Genomic DNA, 20,547 nt, shown 5'->3' with positions numbered 1-20,547 from the left:
GAATTTTATGGTTATGTTTGCTGTATTCCAGTAGGATATACTATTTAGGTTATTTAAATAATTCTCTAAATCTTAAATATTCCTGGGGTAGAAATGGTTCTAGTTTTAATTCATTCCCTAATTAGCTATTCCTGGATTTAGTATTCCTAGGACTAATCCCCTTAGGATTACCCTGGTCCTAATTCATTATTGCTGAGAATAAGTAGGGTTCTGGGACAAAAGTATTCCTAGGAATACTATTCCTAGGATTATTCTTCCTTAGATTATCTATTCTAGGTTCTAAGTCCTAGATATCTTCTTCATCACTTCCTAGCATCATGATATTAGTATAATTATTATCTTGCTCTGGTGCCCATCCTAGTAGCTCTATTATTATGATCCTCTGTGATGGCTTCATTGCTACTAACACTGCTGTTATCTTTTGGCTAGTTATTATTTTTCTTAGCTCACCCTTTAGCTGCTTAGCATTATTATTGATTCCTTTTAACAGAATGTGCTATAAGGTCCTAGTTTCCCCTTAAACTCAGTCCTGCTATAGGTATTTATATTTAAACTAGATTTAATTTATACTCTAGTTAATTACTAGGTTATAACTCCTGAGCTAAGGAATCCCTAACACCATGTTATACCATTCCATTAGTATAATATTAAAGTTTAGTTATTTAACATGTCCTAATATAACTATTAGAACTGGTCCTAACTTAGTTATAATTATAAGAGTTCCCAAGTTCTCTCTATTCAGATCTATAATTAGTTTAGGCACTACTTTCTCTTTCCCTAGCAGTCCTAGCCTTTTCATAAATTCTAGGTGTATAAAGTTATTTATTACTCCTAAATCAATTATCACTCCAGCTAATTAATTTAAGATATATATATCTACTTTTAGATGCCTAGCATTCTTTATTACTGCAAGGTAGAGGTTCTTAGTTTCCTATTTCAGTACCTTAATTCTTTTTAATAGCACAGGAAAATACCCTCCCTTAATCTTTCCTTTATAATAGGTTATACATTACATTTCAAAGCATATAGTCTAATACATTCTATTATATTCCAGATATCACCTATATCCTCTGCAGGAGCATTCAAGCTTCTAGCATAGATATATATTATTCTCTTTCACAATCATTAGCACCTAAGGCCAATATCCTGCTACATACTTATTATCATGGTGGATGCTGTAATTATTACTATAGTAGGTAATCTATAGCACCTTATTATACTTTAGGTGTCCTTAAAAGTGTTAATATAAACACTAGTTATAATCACACCTCCTATAATATAGTCCTGGTGGTCTTTTCTCTAATACTCTTCTAAGCTCATAGAAGTATCTATTTAACTATTACCTGCATTCTTAGTAATAGGGTAGGTATTTATTACATCTAGTTATATATAGGTCCTATAACTCAGCTTAGGTCCAGTATTCTAGGTTCTAATACACACATCCTTTCACCCCTTATTTCACTTTCTCAAGGATTTATTTATTTAATTAGTGCACTTCTAGTTTAGCTAACTACTTTCTATCAGGCTATTATAGCTATACAGCATATTAATCCACTTCATTATTATTTCATAGGGATTTATAGGGTGTCTTAGAAATCTCATAGGGCTGCTTCTTATTAGGATTAAGGCTTACCTACTAAGTTCCATACTCTTTATTAAGTAGATTAATAGGTTAGTTAATTATAGCCTAATCTATTACAGGAAAATCCTCTTAATCTAGCTCTTCTTAGTTAGTCTTTTCTTCATCAGGACCAATACCCTAATTTATATTTTCAAGTACTATCTAGTTATTAATAGCATCCTGCTATTCAGTATAACTATCTTCACTAGTTTATAAATCCTAATTAGTTACTATAAGCACACTAGGGTTCTCATTTAACTAATTATTTTTTATACTTTTATATTCTATAGAGTCTTCCTTCTAAAGCTCTTCCTTAATCTTATCATCATTAAGGGTGGTATATTCTTTAAATAATTTTCTTAGCCACTTATTACTCTTCTTTCCTGGAGTTATGGTACTAGTTATATTATAAGCTCCTCTAGTAGTACAGAGTTCTGCTATTACCCTAAGCTATTTATTCTTATACTACTAGCCCTTCCTAGGTCCTTATTTATAGTCTTTTAATATATATCCTGGTTTCCTGCACTAGAAATATAACTTATTATATTATTACTATTCTCTTTCCTCCTTAGAAAGTACTATCTATTAAGTTATATCTAACTCTATTAGTTATAGCCCATAGGGATCCAAATATCCCTAGCTCCTTGGTTAAGCTGGCCTCCTATTATTTAATTAATAGTTTATAGTATACTTATTATTAAAGCTTCCCCAGCCTCATTCTTTCTTATGCATGGTAAAGTTATACAGTTTATTATTAATCTTAACTACTTACTTAATTATCTTACTTAATGTCTTGGGTCAGTCCATCTAGATTAATTTCTCTTAAATATCTAGCTTTAATCCTTCTTTAAATCATATAATGTACACATCCTCATCCCAATCTAGGTAGGATATAATTTATTAGAACTTTAAGGTATAGTTATTCACAGAGCCTATCTACTTAAGTCACCATAGCTAGCACTTAGTATTTTATTCCTTATTAATATCACTAAAAGTCCCCTCAAGCTATTTCTTAAACTCAGTATAACTAGTGAACATTACCTTAGTCTTATTATCCTAATTATTAAGATTATGCATCTAGTAATCCCTCATAAAGGGTTTAAACTAATTAAACACAGGTCTGGTGAGATATATAGTCACAAACAAGACCTTATCAGGTTCATTAACAAGTTTTTTATAATTTATTTATATATATATATCCATCTGCATCAGGAATACATATAACTTAGAGCATATCCCATTAAATAGTTCCAGCAGTTAGACTTTAATAGATTTAACTATAAGTCAACCTTCTAATTATTAGATATGCTCCTAGAGCTATTTAACTATACTTATCAGGCCCTCAGCCATAATCTAAGGTTGAGCAGTCTATTATGGAGTCACCCAACTAATATTAGAGCTAGTAGGGGTTAGAGTATTTCCTACTATAATATTTAATATTAAGAGTTAATTAAACTTCCTAAAGCAATTTATACTATATAGCATTTAATTTATCACACCCTGGGATCTGTCTCTGCTGTTCTCTGCTAGTTAACTACTTTAGGAATAGGGTAATATAGTCCCTAGACTATATCTATTACTTACCTGAGGCCTACCAACCAGGTAGCCTAAGTAACATGATAATATAATAATCTAAATAGGATTAAGGACAATCCAAAGGTAATATAAGAATAATAACAGTAGAGATAGAAGCAAGGCCTATTAAGTATGTATACTTAATAGTAAAGAGTAACTAATAAATCAGACTAGTAATCTTTATACTTAAGTAAATAATTTATATTAAATACAAGGAACTAAACTAAGAGTACTAGATATAGTATAAATAAGTATCCTTATATATCCAGAGTTCCTTAGTTAGTATACCTAATAGTATATTCTTAATATAGAAGTAGTATATCATATACCCTAATATCATAGTCTTTATATACTATTTATATACTATATCACATGTTTGCTTCTGTAAGCATAATACTTCAGTAAGTAACTACTAAACTGTTTTTCTGCAGAAACCTATCTAGATTAAGTATTCCTCTAGATCACGCCCTGATCACTCTGGGATTGACTGGTGATCATTGATCCTTGGGTTTCTGCCTGTCACACCCGCCTTGCGCTAGCGCGGCTGTGTCAGTGTCGTAACAGTTAACTACCATCTTAAGGATATAAAGAATATTAATAATAATAATATATCTAGTGTATCCACCCAGATATATAAGGTATAAAATAATATCCCTAATAGAATCAGAATATATAATTTACTCTATTACTATTTTAATTCCCTATCTAAATAGCTTCCTTATACTATTTATAAAGTTTATAGATATTATAATAAAGTATTTAGTAGCTCCTAAGTTAATAATCTAGTAATTAATATAAAAGTAATTATAAAGAGCTAGATTAACTATAGTGGTTACTATCTATATATCTTTAATATCTTAATTATTTATTTATAAGGTAAGGATGCTGTTATTATTAGGTATATTAAAATTAGAATTAGAAGGGGTAAGGAGTTTATTATTATTATTATTAATAGTATAGAGAGAAAGTATTATTTCTTTAAGTATTATAGTAGTTACTTATTAGCTATTTAGTATTTTATTATTATTACCTATTATATAAGCATGATAATTAGCTTAATTTAAATAATTTAATTAATTAGATAAGGTCTTCTTATTATCAGGCTTCTTATCTAGATTTAGTTCCTAGTAGTTAGGCTTTTTATAGCCTATTTTACTATAATAGTAATACTTCTAGGTCTTCCTAACTTCCTATAGAACCTTACTATTGGAATCTTTCTAATTATTTATATTAGAATTAGATTAATTTAACTAAGATAATTTATCCTTAGAATTACTATTACCCTTCTGGGCTAGCTTCTTCCCTTTTTATACTTTTATAATATTAGTAAAAGATATATTAAACTTTATATATATCTCTTCCTAGATAAGTATTTAAACAATGCCCTTAAATATAGTGGTCTTCTTATTATAATAACTATTAAAATAAGATATAAGGAATATCTCCTATATCTCTCTAAGATTATAAAGAAAGAACTAAATCTTTATTAATTTACTAAGCTTATCTCCCTCTTTTAAACTATATTTAAATTTACTAAGTATAAGGGATAGCTTTAATATATAGTCTTAGATATCTTTATAGCTATTAAAATAGGTATTTATAGCTATCTATAAGCCCTTAAAGGACTAGATATTAGTAGTAATATTATACTTCTTATTTAGATAGTCCTAGATATCTTTAGAAGACTCTAGGTTGATAACTTCATGTCTAATTAAGTAGGAGAGTATTAAGTATATTATACTATATACTTTATTATCTATTTCTTCCTAATTACTAATTACTTTATTAAGTTTTAATACTTCAGCATTACTTAATAATCTAGTATAGGGATAATCTATGCTTTTAGGCTTTATATAAGCTCTACTAATAACTTACTATATACCCTAGCTTTATAGGTATATTTTAATAGCTTTACTCTAGTTCTAATATACTTCTATACCTATAAGTAATAGTAGCTTATAAAGGTCTACTTAAGGCATCTTTATTAAGATCTCTATCTCTTTATAAAAGCCTCTTAAGTAAGTAAATAAGGTGTTAGATATATCCCTTACAGGGTATTAAATAAATAACTAAGGTATTAGATATATCTATAATAGATTTTGAACAAGAGAATAAGGTATTAGATATATCTAAAGGTAACTACCAGGCAGCCACTGCACCTGTAAGGCTTCTTAAATATAATAAATACTATGCACGCAATAAGGGTACAGAAAGGATGGTTTCTCTTTTAGGCAGAATATCCACTAGGCTAATATTTTAGCAGAATATCTAGCTAAAATATAGATATTAGCTTAAGGAAAGAACTTAGGAATAATTCCCTAGAGCTCTCTAAGAGGCTCTAGGCTTATAACCTAAAGAATATAGCAAGATTAGAAGTAATTAATTTATAATATTTATTATATATATGAGTGTAGTAGAAACTATCTACATGTAATTGCTACTAAGTGATCAAGATCAAATGACCAGATCACCGCCGGCCGGTATGGTCCGACACCATCCCCAGTAAGAGGAAAATAGAGAATCAATTGATAGACTCAAACAGGAAGAGCACATGGTACAATCAACATTCACAATTCTTTGTCTGGATTTTAACATAGATATGCTAATGCTGATAAAACTAGAATAATGATTGATACTAGTTTAGGCAATAGTTGGTCTTGAGAATCAGTGGCTGGGAGCCATCTCTTTGTAACATATTTAAATCAAACATCTCTAAGGTTAAACAAGATCTCCATGGAACGCTAAAATGCTCAACTCACTCATTACCAATGCACTCATCCCAGCTTAAGAGCAGACGCTGCTCAAGAACAGAGACACTCACTGTAATCTATCAGCAAACACATCTCTGCTTGGCGGAAAACTTACTAGAGTTGGCTTTCGCGCGCTGAAGGGGGCCATGTATCGAGATCCACCTCGATGGAGGGTAAGTTGTGATAAAGGATTTTGATGAAGGTTACTCGTTCATGGCTTTGGATAGCGGTCCAAATTATCGAAGAACTATTCGGGATTCTTGCGAACGTTGGATTTGCGGTCGACCTGCTGCCGCAGCGTCTGGAGAAACAAGTCTTCCAGCAGTCCCGCGCATACCCCACTCACTCCCAGACTGAGGACTACATTCTCCTAACAAATCCACGTTGTTGTCTTTGTTGCTCTCCAGTAACCCGGGTATACGCATCGATCGGTTTCCACTCGGTAGCCTTCTCCAGTGTAATCTCATCTAGAACGTCCTGGCGAGAGACCTCGCCAGAGAGTGCTTTGTCAAAAAGAGGTTTCAGCACCTCAAGGCAGTAGAAACACATGTGTTCTGCCGTGGCCAGATCCAGGTCCTCCTCATCCAATCGACGGAGCAAGACGCTCCCATGGATATCAACGTGCCGTCGAGTGTTACCCCAGTTGTCAGATTCCGGATCGATCTCCGTCATCAGGATCTGGGTATATGGATTCGTCCAGCTCGTTTCTTCCTCGGACGGCTCGTCCGTTAGATCGACCCGATGATCCAATTGACACACTCGTATGGGAAGGCCGAGAGCCTGTGATAGGGGAGAGACGTTGCTCGTGCTTGGGAAATCTCGATCAATAGCTACGGAAGTGAAAAGGTTTCGACCGGAGCTGTTCTGCTCGAGGGGACTGCTCACTTTAACAGCGAGCACGGAGGAGCCACCGCTCGGGATCTCCCGGACTGTGTCATCGAAATATGTGCTGAACCAGTCGAGCGCATGGCGGAAGTCGGCAAGAGTCATATCCTTGAATGCGTGGTCGGCGGTGCCCGCTTTTAATCCGTACTGGCCGCTCATCACCACGTACTCGCCGAGCATATTGTAAGACGTACTCATGCCAGGACAAGCTTCCACGGCGGCGTGAACGGACTTGTTAATCACTGTATCATAATCGCGATAGTATATTGTAAGAGGGTGGTCGAGCTCCAGGTTTCTTCTTTTGTTTTCGACGAATGGGATGGTGGAAAGAAGCCCATGTTTCGGGCCGAGGTAGGGGTCGAAAGAGGGAAAGTGGAAGCCCCATTCTGGAGAATAGATAGGGGCCCATATGAGCTTTGGCCGGGCTGTGTCTCTGGGAAACCAGATGCCGAGCCAGTGGTCCTCTGATGGGCGGCTGGCCAGGAAATTGCGATATCGGGAGCATAGGAGCTTGTGGGATGGCCAGTCGACGCTCTGACATCTCTTGGAACAGTACCAGCTGGAGAGGCATTGGGTACACCTCCGTGCACAAGGCCACTGGCACATGACGCAAAGTGTCCTTAAATCACGATACCATATACTCGATGGGCCGACGGATCTAGGATCTAGGCTGTATAATGGGTCAGAGAAGCACCAATGTGATGCGCATCGGCTAAACCAAGCTTACAGAATTTGCCTCTTTTCACGCAGTTCCCGAGCTTGTTGAGCAACTACCTCTAGGTTCTTGCTTTGGCGCACGAGCTCAAGTATATCGGCGGACTTTAACTCAGATACGGCCGACGACTGCTGGATAGCAATTGGCGGAGGGTAATGACGTGGGTTACGTCTTGCCTTAATTTTCTGTTTGACGATTTTACACAAGTGCTTTAGTCGTTGTCTTGCATCTTCAGAATCGCACGGTTGTATGGCCCATAGAGGATGACACTGTCCGTGTCGACCACGCGTGCGGATGTTCAGCGGCGACAGTTCTAGGAACGATTCGCAGAGGAAACAAGTCTTCTTACTACACCCGAAATAAGGCAGCGTCGGCACCAGCGACGGCTCTGCCTCGTATCGCGTCAAGAGCTGTATTTCACAGTGGGTAACGAGCTCGGAGCAACAGCTGCCCCTAAATTTGTTACTTTTTCCAGTCAGAGCAGGAGGAAAGCCCCTGTTTGGTCCACGCCCACGAGATAGACCGAGAGACTTCCACGCTTCCTGGATTGTTGGAACTTGGCCGCTCTGGAGTTTGACAGGGGCGGGACGTGAGATGGGAATAAAGGTAATATTTCGGAAGTTGGGAAGTAGCCGCGCTATTTGTGAAAGAGTCCTGAGATTCGTCACTGGCCTTGCTAGAACACGCCACGCTCGAATGACTTTATGAGAATCCACAGAAGGGAGCATTCTTTCAAGCGCCCCTTGGGTGACCTGTGGTGAGCGGACAGTGGCAGCTGCTAGTTCCACCATCTTCTGCCTTTGTTCACTTGGATCCTGCCCTGAGCTCCAGTGATCAAAATTCAATAATTGTACGACAAGACTCTCAGCATGGGTAAAGACCGGCTGGAGTGGAGCGGAACAGCAACCGAGTAAACAGGTGTCTACTGTATACTCTCGTGCGATCGACCTCTGTAGAGGACGGAACAGCGTCCCTCTAAGGAGCTGAGCCACGGCCTCACCCTGGGCGTCCACCCTTGTCCTGCTGTATGTAATCGTGGTTTTCAAGAAGGTGTGTGAATACTCAGCGAGCGCGGGATGTGGAAGCTCTGGAGCCGTTTCATTAGAACATGCCTTGTCCACGACGGATTAGGGCTTACCGCGAGCTTGCATGGCGAGGAACTGCTTCAGAGAGTCCAGATATTCTTCGTCGTCGTCTGCATCTAAGCCGTTATTTCGAGCGATGTCGACCTCGACTCCATTTTCCTTCTCCCTGAGTGCCGCAGCTGTGACGAACTTGCCGCCTTTGGTGTGGGAAAGAAGTTCACAGATGCAATCAAGAAACTTTTGGCGGAGTATGTCGCTGTTAGTGCTTAGGGGCTGAGCGTCTGCACTTGTAAAATCCTGGTCTACGTCGTCGTCAAAGTCCTCTCCGTCCTCGTCGTCGACTTCCTTCCCACCTGCGGTACTGGTGTAAGGGTTCAGCAATGAGAGGATATGGGATGCCCAAACAACATGGACGAACTCATTTGAGACTCTGATGCTCGAGGAATCCATGACTATACAACTCACAAGAATATGAGAGATGGTAAACTGTGAACGTAACAGGGTTGTGACAATTATCTCATTCGGACATACATTCCTTAGGCGCTTAGACAGACGGCGGGGTACTAAGACTAATCCCTTTCTATATGTGTACAGCGCACCCGTGATAGCAGTCATAAATGCCTAATATAATAAGACCTGGCGAGTAATCACGCTGCAGCCTGACCCAATCAGCTGTAAGAGGAAACAAAGTATCAGTTAGTAGACTCAACAGGAAGAAACGTAGTTTACAATAGACATTTACATTCTCTGAGTATTTACAAAGATATACTAATGCTATTGAAACTAGAATAACTATTAATACCTGTTTAGACAATAGCTGATCTTGAGAATAAGTGGCTGTGTAACCATCTCTTTGTGCATGTTATTAGTATGTGTTTCAAAGTATATCCTGAATCAATATTGACATTAACATCAAATATGACCTCACAACTTACAACTCAATCGACACTCTCAACACCAGCTAAGAGCAGAGACATTCACTGCAGTCCATCAGCAAAACACACCTATACTTGAGGAGTAAGGTAAAGGTAAACTTACTATGCAGCCCTATCACATCCACCCCCATTGCGTCCATTTTTTCGACACTAAGCCAAGTCACGTCAGTATCAACATAAGGTAGTGACGGGCGTTGGAATTACAGCATAGTTACACTGTAGGTTCGCAATGAACCATGCTTCGCTTTCGCCAATGTCACCGAGGAGGGGGATGCATTTCCGGGGGACGGTGGGTGGGTTGGGATTTAGACTTGGATGTGCCAGGACGGAGAGGGGGAGGAGAAGGGTTGCTCCTATTAGCAGAGAGAATTTCATAGTGTTGATCCGTAAATTCAAAACTGCAGGTGTAGCTTGAGTTGTTGATTTAGGTTTGCAATGAGGACGAAGACGAGGCCGTTATACCTTGGATGTGTTCTTTGTTTACTTGACGGGGACAGGATTGCGGCAGTGTAAATAAATCAATAAGCAGGGAGATAAGCTATTGATACTTGATTATGAATAATAAGGGCTGTCTCCGGCAGGTTGGCCAGTCGGATTCGAAGCTCGAATGTCTTTGTTCGAAGAATACATAGTATCAAAGAAAGGTGTCTCAGTCAACATACAAAGGCTGGGCCACTTCGTCCCAGATATTCGCGTATCGTGTTGAAAGCATCTGTTTATGTGACTGTAAGTAGCGATCCTCTGTGTCAGACTGCATAGTTCTTGGTCAATTAACGAAGCATATCTTAGCATGATCAGAGACATCTGCTGGTATTGGCCGCGTTTTGGATATTATTATAGAGTATACTTTAACTTATCCATGCCTATCCATTTCGATCCATAATACTATAAACCCTGCAAGATAGCTAAGTATAGCATAAAACAACGCCTTGCATACGTAAAATATCAAGCCAACCCCGCCCTATACCTCTCAACCTCCGGCCAAATCGCCGCCCACCTCTCCAAACTCTCCTTCCTCCACACCTCCTCCCGGGGATAATACTCCCTAAACTGCGGTACTCCATCATCTAACCTCACAAATTCCCTCTTACTCCTCGTGTAGATATGCACATCCGGCCCAACCCTCCACGCCTCATCCAGCGTCCCCACCCTCACAAACCGACAAATCGGCCCCGCCCCGGCATAATTCGACCAGATCGCTACGCGGCACTTAGGACAGCGCGCAATATTCTGTCCCTTGCCTGATTCAGAGGGCGTGAGGACCATTTCTGGCTCAATTATATGATCTGGGTTTTCATGGGTGATTGTCGGGCCGGCTGGTTTCGCGGGGCTTTCCGCAGAAGCAGGGACGGTTGGTGTGGATGAGGGAAGGAGCGTGACCCTTGTAGCTTCGATGACTGCGTTTAGGGCAAACGCGGTGCCGGTCTCGCGTTGGCAGGAGGTGCAGTGGCAGCAGTGGACGATGAGGGGCTGGGTTTCGAGGCGGTAGCGGATGAGGCCGCAGGCGCAGCCGCCTTTCATGGGAAATGGGGAATTTTCCGGTGTATTGCTGGCCATGTTGTTGGTTGGTTGTAGAAAGAGAATGACGGATCTGCAGAGATGGATTTAGGGTTATATATATATCTGGCTCAGCTATGCAGCTGCGGGGTCTCGTATTTGGTGGGGTAATCGGCCGCAGATTAAATAGACTGCGGAGGGATATTGATCAACACGAGTTGGCTATTGAGGATAGACTAGAACGCTGTATCTCTACATGACCATGCCATCAAGCTAGGGCTTGCACAGTAGGAAGATCAGATTGTAATTAGTATAAAAGGTGAGGAATCAGTCCTAAACCAAAAATCTCATCTGAGCTTCATTAATCATTGTCTAGCTAGCTAATGTGGTATCCAATATCTACCTGATGAACAATACTTATATACAGGCCCTAAGTCTTAAGTATATACAAGCTATTTATAGAGACTCCTAAGACTACCTCAGATCTACTTAATATTATATAAGATTATTTATAATAGAGTATTTAGGCTTCTTATAGAACTATGCTTTATCTATAAAAGAATAATATTTCTTAAGAAATAACTAAGTAATAAGACTGGAGATACAAGCATCTATAATAATAATCTTTATCGTATTTAGTATAAAAATAGCACCAATAGACTATACTGAAATATCCTAAGCATACTAGACTATAAAAACTTCTAAAGATGCTGGTCACGTAGAGTGTGGTTGGATTGCTTTATTGTCATGTATCACAGGTTTTTAGACAGTTAAACTTTGGTAGGCCTTTTGTCGTAGAGGAAGTCGAAGGCTACGTTGTCATTAGCCTCATGCTCTTAGTGCTGCGCCCAATACAAATACAGTAGCACCTCGCACGGACTCGCACTAAAATCTCACTTTCCTTCAAGGTCTTTAAAAACTCCCGAACCGCCATGGATCCTAGACGGCCAGACCCAGTTTAAGGAACCACAAAGTACAGTGAGCATGTTTTAAAGGCGGCGTCTCCGTCTGTCCGAGCCCTATTACTCATCAAGCTTCAAACGGAGACGCACTCCAGAGAGTCAAGTAGGCGAAACAAACAGGGTAGCGTGATGGGAGCAAGTAATCTCTCATGGACGCCGCCAGCATGGGGCGAATACAACTTAACTCGCGATTGCGATCTATTCGGCCAATTCTTCGCTGGCATTTCGAGAAACGGTCTCCTTAATGCGCCACTTGGGATTACTGTGCAGTATTTCCGCTCTGCGTTTCCTCCACACATCTCCCCTGAACCGACAGTGCCGCAGATTGTAGAACTATGGCAGGCTATCGCGGCGAACTACACAAGTGGAATCGGTGCTGAGGAAATGTTTAATAGCGTGTATGAAGCTGCGCAAGGGCCTTGCCACGATGCATACTGCGGCGCTGTTGGGTTCCAGGGCAATGCGGATCTTGTAGGGAATGGGGTGAGTCTGCTGTTTCCCCGCAGGGCGCTTAACGTATTCTTGCTAAGCATGATATACTGTCTAAGGTTATGATTGCCTATATTATTGAAGCAGCTTTAGTATCACTGTTTCTGGCCGCAATGGGCTCGCACCACCTGAAAAGCCGTCTGTGCCAGGAAAGATCTGTTTCAAAGCAAACAGTGGGCTATATCTCTGCAGCAGCCCGAGCCCTTGACGCTTTCCGTGGCAGCATCGCAAACTTTTGGAGCAGTGCTGCAGTACTGAGCTTGACCATGCTGATAGTCTCTCTACGTATAACATCACAGGCTAGAGTCAACGCTGAGAGGGCTCTTCAGGCCTGGAGGAGCGGCTCGGCTGTTAGTGCATATGACACCCAGCTCGCCACCATCGTCTCGTGTTTCTCACTTTTTCCCGTCCTCATACTTGGCCTCCTGATCAAAAATCGTGGCCGCCGCCGGTGGCTAGTGGGCATCGTTCACATCAGCTTGTATGTGCTAGTCCTCGTTCAAATCCGACTGGCCATATCCCGCACTATTGTTGGATCAACAATAAAGAGCTCCCTAGGCGCAGCTTGTAATCCATCGACTGTGGATAGAATGTTCCGCAAGTATGGCTCGCCCGTGTTCTATGTCCTTCTTGCTGTTCCTGTCAGCCTAGGTGTGTTGTTGGCTGCTGCTGCTGTTTTGTTTCGTGTTTGCCGAAGCGAGTCAGAAAACCAGGCAGAACGAACGAAAACCTGGCGTCTGGTTGCAAATTCGCTACGCCTATATGGAGACTCAGTGAGAGCATTTACCTCCATTGCGTGCTTTGTGCTTATGTGGGCATCGATTGGGCTGCTGCTGTCTATGAGAAGCCTCATCATAGAGAATGTTGGACACAATGACCCAGCATTAGAATGGACCTTTGGCCAATTCCTGGCATTAGCGACTTGGATTCCCCTTGGCGTGGAGTGGGCGTATATCCTGATATGTAAGTTTTTATTGTATATTCTAGGGTACAAGGCACACTAACGCAAATCTTAGTCGGTTTACAGAGAGGACTAGAGGGCCATGTCCCAAAAGACTACGCTGTTATGCGTACAAGCCATACTGCACTGTCTCCGGCTTCACAAGTCCATTATCATCGCCCGGCGGACACTGCTGAACTGATTCAGGACGTGCAACAGCAAACAGAGGCGACGAAATAGTGCATATAGTTTGTTGCCCCCTTAACAAGTATGCTATGTCTTTGTCAGCACGGAGAAAGCACCTTCAGTCGGAAATATGGGGTGGGTCAAGGTTCTTAGGTTCGGTCATCTGCTGAGCCACAGACAGCCCGTGGTCTGCTCAATGTATGCTCATGGTCAGCAGAGGTTCTCCAGCTCGCGCAAAGATACTCTAAACCACTGTCGCTATTTCGCCTTTGTTGTAGTTTGTTGAATAACAACAACTGCCTGCAATGTCCTAAAAATAAACCTGTGGACATTACTATAAAAGCTAGCAATGATAATGAACAAGTATGCTTGACATAAGTCCACATCAGCTTAGAATAATGAAAGTAGAGGAAACTTCATCTGAATGCCCTGCGTAGAGAGCAACAAGTAGGGGATTATTACAAACAGGGTTGCACACAAGTATCAGAACCCAACAGGATAGGCGGATACCCAGAGGCAGGCAGAGGTGGAGACGCAGAGGAAGCAGCTGGCCATTAAGGGCCAGCTGAAGGATCTACTGAGGGATGCGGACATGGAGGGCGTTCCAGTATTTTTTAGGCCGATTTTTAGGCCGATTTATATGGCAACACGCCGTTTCCTATATATCTACTGTTTCATGCGTGCTGGCGTTCGGATCACTCTTGCCTTGCTTCCAACGGTGGGAGCACCCGCATAGCCATTATGCTACTAGTTAGGCTGCACCAGGTTAATCCGGTTAACGGAGTGTTGATTGATTGGCGAGGGGGTTAATATTCTAGACTCGAGTGCGAGTCGGCATTAGGCTCTGTTAATAGAAAAGCAAACGGTAGGTCTAATATGCTGGTTTCGGTCTTTGAGATAGGGGCTTACAATGATTCTCGAATTCGCCTTGACCAACATACACTGAGAAACTCTTTGCTGGACCCATCACCAAGGCCTTAGTGCAGTTCATTCATTGAGCGGGCCGCATTAAGCTGGCTCTGTAAAATACATCATGTATGTCACAGTACACTGTGGCATGATTACAATGAAAGAAAGCCCATGGAACTCTATGGCAGATCTCTACAAAACATGTGGTGAAGGCCACCTTGCGCCAAGTAACGAACGAAGCGAGGATTCCTCTTGAAAAGTGCAAGAGGATGAGACTTCAGGTGAAGAGAAATGCAATTCACCATGAAACTATGTAAACACGCTCAAATACCAACTCTTACACAGAGGGCTCGATATCAGTTTCATCGCCTTTTTTCTCCTGGATGTATTCTCGCTATTCCTATTTTGGCTACAAAACCCCCAATCGTGTAATCTAGGCAGTAATCTGCTATGATTGTAAGTAACGACAAAGAAGTAGTACTGTATCGGCCACGTACAGTACAGTAGCGATTGTCCATCTGTAAATACTTCCCCTCTTCCGACAACAAACCTCCAACGAGACACCAAGCGACCGTTTCATTACCTTCAGAAATATGACTGGCATCTCAGAATTTGACGAGAATGCATTTTTCTCTCTCGCTTCTCTCCTTCGCGTTCATCAAAGGCAGCAACCAACCCCAAGACAGGTCACTCCTAGGGTCGAGGAGAGCTCCGACGATGAAGACTGCGACCCAGAGATTGAAAGCACATCAATACGGGACGAGCTCCTACACTGCAGCCCAAAGGAAAAAAGACTCGTGAAGTTCCTTGACCATATAGCAGAAACTTTTTCTCGAGAAAAGTCAGAACCCTGGAATCATGCAACACGTCATGAAAGGCGGAGGAAAATAACTGACAAGAATGGTAAGGGAGCTAGACATGTCACAGCTTCCGGCTTGGTTCTCCTGAACGGTCAACCCACGATTTATTTGGCAAAGAATAGGGCAGAGAATGTGGAAGAGGATGAGGCATTGGCACGGATCCTCACAATCTGGATTCAGGCAATCGCTATTTCCCAAAAACGACCAGTCATCGACAAAGATCCCATGTGGATACGACTTTTAAAATTCTACCAACAACGCCTAGATCTCTACGCTTCTCAGATTGAGTCTTCATCTGAAGAAGATATTACGAACGCCTTCTTGAAAGGCTCAGAGGAGATTACTTCTGCAAGAGAGCTATATAGCTTGTCCACGCAATACAGGATGACCAAGTCTTCTAGCTCTATCCAGCGCATGGTGTCAATAGCATATATCCTCCGGTATGCAGCTCTACCCATCACATCGAACCCTCGAAGCATGAAGGTTCGGAGAACCATTGCTTTCCTAGGACGGCTCAGGGCAGCATATGAGACATTTAAAGATGCTGCTATCGAATTTGGAAAGACTTTTCGGAAGCTAAAGATTGTTTGTCTTCAAGCACCTGCGGCTAGACATCTTACAAGAAGCTCGATGGAACGATGGACTCAAGAGTTAGCAAAGATCAACAAACTACCGCAACTGAAGAAAAAGCAGCTCGACGATGCTTGGGGGAAAGCGGCCGGGATTTCGATTCCCTGTCATGCTGAGATACAGCTTCTCCTACATTTTGAGTGCTCGCTGTCGCCCCAAAGCAAACCATTTCGCTATTTAGGGTGTAGCAAAAAATCATGTTGGCTGTGCTACCAGCTTATATCTCGGTTTAAGGATGTTAGGACAAACACAAAGGGTTTCTACCAAACAAGGGGCTCGCATGGGCAAGTCTGCCCGCGATGGCGTATTGCGCTAGATGCCATTCTCCCATCCGATGATCGCATTTCGTTCAACCTCTCTGTGGCACTCAAGGATATCTACGAATCAATGCTGGAACAACTCCAAGGTACTCGTCGTCCTCAACGTCAAGCAGAAGCTCAGTCGTCTGCAAATGTCACCGTCAAAGGAGGGGCAATCAGGCGGCAGGCTCTGGCAAAAGTAAGGGTGGCAGAATCGTCATTGAGATCAGACAACATCAAAAAGGAAGGTTCCATCAAGAAAACTTTGGTATGCTCAAAAGAGTGCATTCGATTTCCAGCCCTCGGAAAGTCACCACATATTCTAAGCATAGATTTATATGACTATCAAGACGAATGCCCTGGCAAAGGACCCTCTAGATTACGAATCCCAGATTTTGCGGCTCATTGGGGCCAACACAATTTTGAGCGTGCCCGTCGCCGAATCACTATCGAGAATCAACCTTCGGCAGAGCTCCATGGAGATTATACTGTGTACTGGTGTCGGGATGCTGGCCTTCCCCAAAACCGGTGCATGATGTCTCTTTTAGGAATCGATTCTCTTCCATTTCATGAACATTTTTGGCATGGAGATGTCTTCATGATGCGCCTCTGCGAGGTCGAAACATCGGTCAATTCTGACTATCGCGATATACCCCATACCTTTTTAAACCATGAGGATCTACTTCAAAGAATTGTGAAGTCATTCTGGGATGCGAGAGAGCCGGAGGAAGAGATCCGATGTTATCAACAGGTAGCGAAGAAAAATGAGAAGTTCAACGCGGATAAACAGATCATCTTGGAAAGAATGTGAGTCACGTGACCTGTTCAGAAAGCATAACTGTAGAGCAGCCGAGACTTACATCGTCTGAAGGACATCAACAGAGCGAAAGATCCTGAAACAGACCCCAGGGATGCTTGATTATCTAGCAATGATGTCTTGCGACGACGGAGCAGTGATTGACGTCACTGTCCAAAAATCCCTGAACCAACCGGGAATGGTAAAAGTCTCCTCGTTGTCTCGTAGAACTCGACAGGAACAATTAGGCTGGAGAGGGTTCTCAAGTGATGACCTTTGATAACGAATGGCAAATCGGCTCATGAGTCGCGTATTTCAAAATAGAGTTCAGCAAAGAATCGAATAGAATCTGGAAGGTGAAACTGATTTTGGGCGCGTCTGTACGCCACAATTTCGATCGCGTTGTTTCCGCCGTGCTGGGACTGTGGCTTTGACAGGCTATGAAGAAGACTAATCCTCTGCTACTCTTACTGAATTCATTTGTGGTGTGATAGCATGACAAAAGTCAATGAGTGATACCTGCGTTTTGTGGACATAGCCGAGTCCCCACGACTATTCAGCTTTTTCTTCAAACATTCTTTGAATGCCGTCTTACTGCGGCACGCGTCGGTGAAGGGTCTTATAAATTATGAGACGAGCCTCTGGGCAAATGCTCCGGAAAGAAGGTGGTGCTGGTTCTCGCGTAGCCAGCATGGGTTCCATGCAACCCATGAACCTTCCGTACAGATACAGTCATGTAATATTACATCAAATACTTTACAATACTCGGCCGCCCATCGCTCAATAAATGATCTGCGCTAGTGCCTTGGCGGTGGGCCACAGGAAAGAATTCCTCAAGTGAGAACTGGTTAAGCCAATTTCGAGAGGCACTGTATATAGAACAAATATACCCGAACCCCAAGAGTCAGACGTTCCAACGAATAGAACCGTTCTCAGTGACATCTCCTGTGGCTGTGCCTGTGAATTCGACCGCGGCGTTCCCACTCACCCTTGCAGAGCCACCGCCGTTGACATAAACATAGGCATTTTCGCTGGCCCGGACCGTGCTATCGCCATAGACGACCGTCTTGCTATTGCCGGAGACGACAACCTCGCCGCCGCCATGGATTGTCACACTCGCGTTACCACTTACCTTTACGTAGCCTCCGCAAACCACGGCAGAGTTGTTCCCGCTGACATACGATTTCTGAGAGGGCTTCAACTTCTCAGGACGTATCTTCTTCTCCCTCTTCTCCTTCACATGGCCCTTCGTGGGCTCTTTAGGCACTGTGGAGTGTTGCTTCACAACAGCAACCGATGGGTAGATCAGCGCTAACGTCTCCTTGTCGCCGTCAGAGAGCACAATATTCTCAGGGACTTCCCTCAGCCCGCTCTGCGTGTCTCCTCTCGCGATAGCGTAGTGCATAATCGACTTTGAATCGTACGCCCGGTCCCACCTGGCATTGATGGCGCTAGACGTATCATCGTCGTAGTTGCGGCGCACCAAATCCAAATCCCATCGATTCCTGTCCATGAGCTGGCCGTAGTTCCACTTGGCCTTGCACTGCGGGTGCTTATGCTCGTGTACCAGGCCCAATGCGTGCCCGAACTCGTGGAGTACGTCGGCTTGCACCTTGTCCCGAGCGGCGTCCTGCGTGTGCAATCTAGGGTGCATATTGAGCCACATGGTAGGCTGGCCGGGGTAGGCCTCGGCTTGACGTCCGATATAGGCTTTGGAATGGTCTGTGAATAGAATACGAATGTCGGAAGGGCTTGTGTCCCATTCTGATAGGAACTTGAAGCGGAGGCGCATGGGGATAGAGTTATAATGCATTCTGACCAAGGATTTGACCGTACTCTGTTCATATTCGCCTCCGTTGAGAAAACACACATTGAGAACAAGTTTGTTAGGCGGCCAGAACCCGGCCGCTGGCCCCGCGCCCATCTCTTAGCTGTTTGGAGATTTATCGTCGAGCTCAGACGGATAGCGACTAGTGTTGAGAAGGAGAGCTGAACAGACCAGCCAAGGCTGAGTTGCGGATAAGAGTCGGACTCGAGGAATGGGCACCAAAGCCCTAACCGGAGAGGGATGGCTTGACTCACAGACTAATATATATCAGAACATGGGAAAATTGTACAGACTAGTTTGCATTCAGGACGAATGAGGTCAAACAGAACCGATTCAGGAGAGGATTATGATCGGTTGTTTGAAAAAACCATGCGGGAGAGGCCCAGGTTTAAATAACCATAAAGTCAGCCTGTCAGGGATACTTGGTGGTTATAAGGATCGCAAGTTGTCCCCAGTTTAGATAGAAATACCAAGGGAATGAGGCTAAGCAACCACCCCCCTTATTCTTATAGCATTGATCCATTGACGACCCTCGTGAGGGAGTACATTGAGTGAGGAGCCAATGAGCTCAATTCGCCCTGTTGAGCAGAGTCATATTGGAGAAAACATGAATGTAACATAGAGAATCTTCTGTTCCCTCGCAGTGCTTTTTCCCCTGGCCCGCGTGTGCCGCATGCACCTAGACAAGCTGCTTTTCTCCCTGTCGGAGCACTGCCACTATTCAGCACACAGCCGCCAATCACTGCAGCCAAGAACATTATTATTGAGCCAGCCTTTCCTCCAGCCTTTGCCGTGCAACTAGTCGAGTAGCTATGATACAAAGATTATATCTGTTGTGGAAGTTGGGTGTTGACTCATGCAGGCTAAATGCTATGGTACTGTATGTGTTCAACAAGCTACTGTGAAAAGCAAAGGAACACAAGGCGACCACTAGTATCCCATTTCTGTTCCCGCAAGGACAGACGACACGACAGATAGATGCTTATTGGCGATTTGCTAGTGAGGCTGAATCTCCAGCCCATGGTGGTGATTCAGCCATTGCTCTCGGATCGGATGCAGTGCGACTGCTATCAGCCAATGACCTAATTTCCGTTGACGCCGATTGGCGTTTTCCGGGCAGTGCACTCACACTGAGGTGGTTTTCACAACACAAGCGTATGGTTTATCTTGAAATCTGGTCTACAGTCTCGTGGCTGTGGTTTGGTGATTAAAATATAGGCGATAAAGAGTGTGTACTCAAGTCAACACTTCTTCTTTCTTTACCCTATGAGAAGCCAGCACAACAAAGCCAAGATGTATATGCATGCCTTCTGATCCGGACAGGCCCACCAATTTACCTGCACTGACCTGCACTGAGTTGGTCAGATGCTTCATTGTTAGAGATCAGGCTTGTCTACCAAGGTATTAACACTGCAGTAGAGGAATCTATCCATTCATGTGGAGTTGTGTTATGGGTATTTTATATGAGGTTGACCACGTTGATATTCCTAGATCACATACACAAGTGCACTTATCATATGTTGTGGCGAGGAGTTTGTGGGAGGGTTATGATAGATCTGCAGGAGATGGGATTCAACTTATGTAC

The 20,547-nt window shown here is 42.7% G+C and overlaps 5 protein-coding genes across 5 annotated transcripts; 2 read left to right on the top strand and 3 right to left on the bottom strand.

The window, feature by feature from the left end:
- Positions 1-6,306: 6,306 nt before the first annotated feature.
- On the bottom strand, positions 6,307-9,081 carry ALT_2808 (nucleic acid/nucleotide deaminase domain-containing protein; the record flags this gene model as incomplete). Its single annotated transcript, XM_089599434.1, has 4 exons — positions 6,307-7,217; positions 7,274-7,428; positions 7,559-8,633; positions 8,685-9,081. The coding sequence occupies 4 exons, from the start codon at positions 9,079-9,081 to the stop codon at positions 6,307-6,309; spliced, it is 2,538 nt and encodes an 845-aa protein (XP_089456177.1).
- Positions 9,082-10,511: 1,430 nt separating this feature from the next.
- ALT_2807 (GFA family protein) lies at positions 10,512-11,123 on the bottom strand (the record flags this gene model as incomplete). Its single annotated transcript, XM_033559194.2, has 1 exon — positions 10,512-11,123. One exon carries the CDS (start codon positions 11,121-11,123, stop codon positions 10,512-10,514), a length of 612 nt encoding a protein of 203 aa, XP_033415085.2.
- Positions 11,124-12,154: 1,031 nt separating this feature from the next.
- On the top strand, positions 12,155-13,694 carry ALT_2806 (uncharacterized protein; the record flags this gene model as incomplete). Its single annotated transcript, XM_033559195.2, has 4 exons — positions 12,155-12,508; positions 12,574-12,995; positions 13,104-13,477; positions 13,531-13,694. 4 exons carry the CDS (start codon positions 12,155-12,157, stop codon positions 13,692-13,694), a joined length of 1,314 nt encoding a protein of 437 aa, XP_033415086.2.
- Positions 13,695-15,634: 1,940 nt separating this feature from the next.
- Positions 15,635-16,874, top strand: ALT_2805 (uncharacterized protein; the record flags this gene model as incomplete). The annotated part of the gene is made up of 3 exons (XM_089599433.1): positions 15,635-16,188; positions 16,282-16,606; positions 16,671-16,874. The coding sequence occupies 3 exons, from the start codon at positions 15,635-15,637 to the stop codon at positions 16,872-16,874; spliced, it is 1,083 nt and encodes a 360-aa protein (XP_089456176.1).
- A 1,164-nt stretch (positions 16,875-18,038) lies between these two features.
- ALT_2804 (uncharacterized protein) lies at positions 18,039-18,947 on the bottom strand (the record flags this gene model as incomplete). The annotated part of the gene is made up of 1 exon (XM_033559196.2): positions 18,039-18,947. One exon carries the CDS (start codon positions 18,945-18,947, stop codon positions 18,039-18,041), a length of 909 nt encoding a protein of 302 aa, XP_033415087.2.
- Between the last annotated feature and the right edge of the window lie 1,600 nt (positions 18,948-20,547).

Source organism: Aspergillus lentulus (assembly GCF_001445615.1).
Source record: "Aspergillus lentulus DNA, contig: Alt05, strain: IFM 54703, whole genome shotgun sequence".
NCBI lineage: Eukaryota > Fungi > Ascomycota > Eurotiomycetes > Eurotiales > Aspergillaceae > Aspergillus > Aspergillus lentulus.
Note: the sequence above shows the minus strand (reverse complement) of the source record. Positions and strands in the feature narration are given on the sequence as shown.